The sequence below is a fragment of the Entelurus aequoreus genome, linkage group LG19 (assembly GCF_033978785.1).
Source record: "Entelurus aequoreus isolate RoL-2023_Sb linkage group LG19, RoL_Eaeq_v1.1, whole genome shotgun sequence".
NCBI classification, from domain to species: domain Eukaryota; kingdom Metazoa; phylum Chordata; class Actinopteri; order Syngnathiformes; family Syngnathidae; genus Entelurus; species Entelurus aequoreus.
This window is the reverse complement of record NC_084749.1, coordinates 29,997,641-30,004,854: the sequence shown is the minus strand read 5'-3', so window position 1 is coordinate 30,004,854 and position 7,214 is coordinate 29,997,641. Positions and strand designations below refer to the sequence as shown.

General features: G+C 35.0%; 1 protein-coding gene across 1 annotated transcript in view; it reads right to left on the bottom strand.

Moving 5' to 3' along the window:
- Window positions 1-901: 901 nt before the first annotated feature.
- efcab7 (EF-hand calcium binding domain 7) overlaps window positions 902-7,214 on the bottom strand; it is a 37,380-nt gene continuing 31,067 nt past the window's right edge. The window contains exons 10-13 of the mRNA XM_062028255.1: window positions 4,752-4,900; window positions 4,454-4,663; window positions 3,326-3,433; window positions 902-1,169 (exon numbers count right to left, since the gene is read on the bottom strand). Of these exons, the coding sequence (XP_061884239.1) occupies window positions 1,089-1,169; window positions 3,326-3,433; window positions 4,454-4,663; window positions 4,752-4,900 (548 nt within the window). The 3' untranslated portion in view covers window positions 902-1,088. The remainder of the gene's footprint in view (window positions 1,170-3,325; window positions 3,434-4,453; window positions 4,664-4,751; window positions 4,901-7,214) is intronic.

Sequence of the window (7,214 nt, the reverse complement as noted above, 5' to 3'; positions counted from 1 at the left end):
TATTTAATATTTTTGGCCACTGCAACAGTATACACAGTTTGAACGGTAACATTGTTTGAATATAGGAAAACACTGTATTCAATCAAGTGAGTCTTTGGTGTACCACTCAGTTTGAGAATCACTGACTTAAGATATTTTGATGTTATTTATTAGACAAACATAACAGTGATCAAATAACATTGTAATAACCGTACAAAAATAGTATAACTAAAACGTATTAATAAGTTCTGTTATGTTATGTTGTTATGTTATGTACGTGAGTTAAGTTTATATGCATAGATACATAAAAAACACATGAGTGAGTTTATTAATGCCTCAATAAATAATTATGTCTAATATGTTTAAGGCACCCCTCCAAAAAGAGACATTGTTGTCAACTGTGAGTGAGGCACATATTGTGAAATAGTTCTTAGGCCATTATTGTTTGCTTGTTGCATCACAGTGTGTGTATTCAACACAAAAGAGCAAAGTTGAACATCATATATATACCTTGCCGACTTACATGTGAGGTATAAATTACAGCTTTTGATCTCTCATCCTAAATAATATTAAACATAAAAAATACCAGGGATTGTGAAATTAACTTCTTATTGATATGTGACTTGTATATTTTCACAATTATGCTTTTTAATTTGAAAAGTTTTAAAAACGGATAAAAACCCCCCCACAAATTACTTACTGTACATATTTAAGGAGATAAAAGTCAGTGTGTTACTAAACCTGCATTGGGGAAAGAAAAGCATACAGTGGCATAAATTATATATCGAATGCCATATGACATTTAGTTAGCTGGCTCTACTGTTTCAGTAGAGAAAGTCAAAGGGCAAAGAATGGTCTGTGAGATATAAATAGAAGATCAAGACTCCACTTCTGGAAAGGGCAAGTAAAGTTTAGACTAGAGTGCAATGCAGACACACTTACTTTATTGCCAGTGCAATATCCCCAAAGCCAACCCCGCAGTACATTACCAGCTCCGAGTGGTGACCAGTAGATAGTGAACGATATGAGATGTGTACTCAAAGCTTCACAGTAAGCCCCTCATTTTAATGGAACCTTTTTCATTTTAAGTATAGAAATGCTGGGCTTAACTATTTATAAGGCAGTAAAGTCTCTACACAGTTGTAGGTCCAATCCAGTTTCTCACTGATAGGCAGGACATGTTGGCACACCTAAAGACAGCAAACATATTCATCACAGTCATCCAAAATTCTAAATTCTATTTATACATAGACCTGGGCCGATAACAACTTTTGCTTGACGATATACTGACCAACAAATTATTGCCAAAAAACGATATTATTGTCAACATTATTTTGAGACCAAATTAACCGCTGATGTAATGATAATACATGATAATAATAATGCAAGTATGCCCCTTAAAATGCAATAAACTTGCATTTTAATTCAGGGGTGTAAAATGTACGGCCCATGAAGATTGAACGACATTACAGCAGAAAGTAAGCAGATGTTATCATGGGGTGTCAAAGGTATGGCCCGGCCCGCGAGATGAGTTTGCTAAGTATGAAAATGAGCTGAAATTATTGAATGAAAGAAACTGTTGTTCTAGATGTGTCCACTGGATGTCGCAATTGCAATTCTTTGTATCCCCTGCGCAAGCACACGCATGACTTCAGAGGGGGTGCCTTGTTAGAATAATGGCAACACTTCCGTGTTGGGACACTGCATACTTGCTGCTTATTAGTGATAGTAAACAACATGTGGATTTCTACGTTTGTCAAAGATGTTGTTGATAATGTAACCTGTGACAATTCTACCCAAATAAATGCTTTTAAAAATCTGTACGTTGTATTTATGACTGGAGGACACACTTTTATGGGTGCGCATGAGTACTGAGATGAATGAAATTAGTCTGAATTCACAAGTTTTGTTGTAGATGATGCTCTACATATGTACAGAACAAACCACGTGATGTTATTAGTACATCAATTGAGAACAATGAGTAAATTATATTATTAAAATCCTGTCATTTGATTTTGATATTATTTTTTTCATCTTCTGATAGAATAAAAATAAACACCAATGGGAGCATTTTTAAACCCTGCCAGACTCAATTCCACCTTTTTTTAATATTATCACATTATTTATTCAGAAAGTACAAGTAACGACAAATGAAGATAGAATACTATGTGCTTGATCTATTTTTAAACAACGAAAACAAGCTGAAGTTGTCTCTATTTTTAAGTTATCATGTCATGATTTTACCACTTGGGAATACATTTTCCTCCATGTGGCCACTGAGCTAAAATTAGTTTGACACCCCTGTTGTAATTGAAACGTAAACTTAAATATCCAAATTAAATACAACAATCAAAAAATAAAAATAGAATATAGTCTGTCAGCAAAATTTTGCACTTGAATAAAAATCACAACCAAAAGCAATACAATAGGTTCTGTCTCTGTTAAGGAGGGGTAGGGGACCCTCAGATATACACAACCAAAGCAATAAATAAAATGTCTAAATAAAGTTATTGTGACCAAAATGATCATGTTTATCATTATTATCACGGTATTGTTGAATATACTCAAAAAGTACTAATATACACACTAAAATCTTGTCACCAAGTTGTATATAATTTCTTTAATAACTAAAATAAATAGACACACAATATACTTTCTTGGCATCGGAAACATTAAATATTGTTCTGGCTTCATAAGAGCCATATATTATTTGTATTTGTGTGTTTGAATAGGTTCATTTTCTTCTATTTTAATGTGTTAACATTTTAGTATTATCAAAAAAAAATACAGATTGGGTGATCAGTTTGTTTTCCTGTGGAATTTATATCGATTACTTTGTGCAACGACAGCACAGCCTTTATGTTCAATGTGACTACTGTATCTTAATAGTTTAGACAGTCCTGTGTTTATACAAGTTTTGATAAGTGTATGACGTTTCTTAATAGGAAAATACAATGTCTACTGTTTTCATGTTAGCGTTTAATCTAGCTAGCAAGCTAAAGATAGTCGGTCCATAATTTTATCAACAAATAGTTATCAATCACGGTTTTGGGATCATTTTAATTTAATGTAATTTTATACGGTAATACTAACTGTCGGGAGTTTCAGTGGTTATAATTATTATCATTTATGTGCATGTAGTACAAACGCCTGCAGCTGCTGAAACGATGCAAAAAGTGACCGCTCTTGCAGCCCGTAACAGCGCATGCATTTGGCGATTTTCGAGGCTGTTATCAAGTTCATTTTCATTTATCGTTCTCTTAACTGACTTATTGAATATCGACCCAGGTCTATTTAAATACACCAGCCATGTCAGAATTATTTCGATATAAAATAAAATGCCTACCATTTTAGTTCTAGCTGGCACCTCAATGGCAAACACATTCAAGCCTCGACTGCTGCAGCAGTTGCTGTTGTGTTTGTTGTTGACATGAATCGTCACTTTCTGGTTGGACTGCAAAAAAACAACAACAACATAAAGACTGATCACCTTTTTGTTTGTAAATTGTCATGCAGATATTGAACTTGTATAATGTAGCATGCATATGGAAATGGTTTTGTTATTTTGGACACACATTTTTGCACAGCAATTAAATAGACTAACAATGTTGCCAATAGCAATTTTTGATATGGGCTTCATGGTATGAGCAGCATTCTCTAGGGGGATAAGGATAAGAGAACATTTAAAAAAAAAATTTGTGCTCATTTTATAATCAGGTCGGGTTATGTGTGCACAGGGCGCCATTGAAGATCCAACCACCACGGAGTGTTGCTATACAGAAATTCCGAATTTGGAACTTCACACCCTTAATATTGTTGATTGGGTGAAGACATTCGAGAGAATAGTTGCCCTGAAATTTGGGAGTCTCCCGGAAAAATCGGGAGGGTTGGCAAGTATGACGCTGTCAAGCGCCATTCATATAAAACTCGCGGGCCGCACTAACATTACATTTTCATATTAAGGTGTGGGCCGCAAAATAACGTCTCGCAGGCCGCAATTGGCCCGCGGGCCGCGTGTCTGAGACCCCTGGTTTATCCCACAAAATTGGCTAAAATGCTAGTATATTAAAACTTAGCTTGCTAACTTAATTTATTTGTGCGAATGCCTAAATTATCTGTTTACAGAAGATGCTTCTATTCTTGATTGTCAGTTAACATATTTGCTATAATTACATAATAATGTGTACATGAGGTTCACAGTAATAATATCTTGATGAAATACGTAAAAGAGTCATGTATGTAATATACTGTACTATAAAGCCTGATTCTGGGAGACAGCAAAGTCTTCAATTTGAATTTAATGGACTTTTAATTCTATTTCCTTCCGTTTGAATTTGAATCGCAATTCTACTTCCTGTTTGCAAACTCAATTCAACTTCATGGAATGCAGTGGATTTCAGAGACATTCTCAATTCAAGTCATCATTTTGCACAAGCTTGCTATCAAGAGCCCCAGAGATCGTGTTGTTATCTACCTTGTTGGCTATGAGGGAGGACACCCTGTGTTCTCCTGTGTAGGTGTAGATGAACACGTTGTCCTGTCCCTTTAGCTGTTTGGCTGTTCCTGCAAGAGTGATAGACCTCTGAAGGGCCTGGTTCAGAAGCTTGGGCCCTGAGTCCAGTCTTAGTGCCTGAAGTGATGGCCTTGTGCCCTCGCAGAGCACTTCTATCTGAAATGGGCAAGCCTGATGGACATGATAGTTACAATTAGTAACTTGTTGACTTAAGCGCTGATGTGTTCGCTTTGACATTTTTGTTAAAAAGAGTAAAAACCTCCACAAGCTCCAGCCTACGGTTGTATCCCATGGTTTCCACAAGCGTCCATAGGTCATCGGAATCTCCATCTTTTTCCGTTGCTTCCATCAGATTGAGCTCCATGAAGCCCTGTCGTGTCAGTTGGTTCTTTTTCATGTCAAAATTATCTGTGAACAAAAATATTATGAATCTTGAGAGTCAAATGGGACTTGGAGATTTGAAAATTGAAAATACAATGTCCCAGCACATGAACTTAGTGTTGATGAGGGTTGAGAACTCATCATAACCAGAAGGGGTAGTAGTAAGTCACATTTACTTGGTTACATTTACTTAAGCAACTACTTGGATGAATTGTACTTAGTTTAAATGCAACATACTTTTAAAGTTTACTTGGGTATTTCTGTGAAAAAGAAAACACTGCTACATTACATTGAGATTAATTCCCATCGCTAGACTTATTTATATCATCATTGTATTTATTTGTAATCTATTGATTACTGCGTGCAAAGAGGCATTATTTTGGCATTTTAAATGATAAATAAATAGAGAGACTTCTTTCAGCAGGCACTGTCACATGTAGAGATGTGACGTTCGCAAACAAAGTATTTTGAACGGTTCTTTTAAGTGAATGATGAGAATCGATTCGCAGTTTCGAGCCGTTCGTTTAGAAGCGGAAGCAGTGCCGGCAAGTGTGTGTTACTTGACTGGCGACTGGACTGGAAAATGAGTGAGAGGCAAAGGAAACAAAACAATTTTTAGAGTCACATTTCTGGATCATTGTCCTAATGTGAATAAAGTATTCTAAGCGAACACACACCAGGTATGTTGGTACAATTCTGGAATTCACATTTTTATTATGTCTTCATTTTTATTGTAGTGTAATTTGTACTTTTTATATACATATACACTGCAAATTATTTACCACTTGTCACGATTTAAATATGTATTTCTAGAAATGTCCTTAGTTTTAAGAGCTATTTACTTATTTTAGTAATTATCTTAATTTTAGCATGAATAATTATATGTTGTCTACTATAGTTTGAAAATATTAAAATTGAGAAAATCACTATTAAAATGAGATATTTCGGTTTTCCCCACATAGAAAATCTTGTTTAAAGATTCTGCAGCATCCTGAGGATGCTTAATTTAAGAATTGCATGTTGAATAATGCCCGTTTTCAGAATACGTATTTCTATTTCAAAAGTCCTGCTCATTTCTAGATATACAACTCTTAATTTAGGATGTCTTATCAAGTAAAATTAACTAGCTGCATGGACAGATAATTTCACTTGTTTTTAGCATTTTTTCCCCCTAAAATGTAGTCTTTTTATCTTATATTTTGTCAGCTCTTTTTTGCAGTGTACACATGTTATTCATATTTGTGTATTTTTTCTGTATTGTCAAAATGCTCTTGCGCTGCAAAGTTTTTTAGGTGAGGGAAAATTCAAAGTAGTAACAGTTTTGAAATGGCACCACTTTTATGGAATGTTTACAATGAAAACAAAATAGTTATAGTCAATATTTTACTATAACTCCCACCAATAGAGTAATGTTGGTTCCCTTAATAAAAACAACAACTTAAAATAAAAAATAACTAAACTAACTAGCCTGTCTTTTGGACGGCTCCAAAAGAGCCATAAATACCATCTCTCGTCCCATGACTGTTTAACCAATCCAACCTAAGCACTAGTAACGTTTGACTCCATTTCACCAATCAAACAGAGCCTGGCAGTCACATGACTGGACTGTCGGCCACACAGTGTGAAAATTGTGCGACTCGCAGTCAGACGAGACAAGGCTCTTCAGTGTTCACTTTACAAACTATGAAAAACAACATTCATACCATGTGCTGAATCTGTGTCAGTAGAAATGTTCACATTTCAGCCTGCAAGAATTCCACTTCCAACTAGAGAAAACATGCCGCAGTGTTTATGTGACAGCTGTGCATTTGCTAAAATTAGCCCTGTAAAATGTGCATCTTTTGTAATTCATGCTGTAGTGGTCTCTCTCTCTCTTACTCACGCATACACACTACAGTTTGAGTAGGTACATTAAAAAAATATTTATTAAATCAATTAGAAGTTACTCACCAGTCACTCTGTACTTAAGTAGTTTTTTCCACTGAATACTTTTACTTAAGTAATTACTTAATGACTACTTTTTACTTTTATTTGAGTTATAATACTCTAAAATAGCAGTTCAGTTCAGTTTCAGTTTATTTCGAACATGCATACGATACAATGTAGTGCATCTCACAATTCCAGTTGTTTCATTACAGCACGTCCGAAAAGGGGTAGGAAGAAGCAGAGCTTATTTAATCCTACCCCTTTTCATACCATAGCAATTTTATTCAATTTTCTTGTTCTCTGTAACAGAACAGTGAACAAATACATAATATACCATAGTAAGCAAACAAATACAAAATACATAAATAATCTTTGTCTCCATGCATCCATCCATCTTCTCCCGCTTATCCGAGGT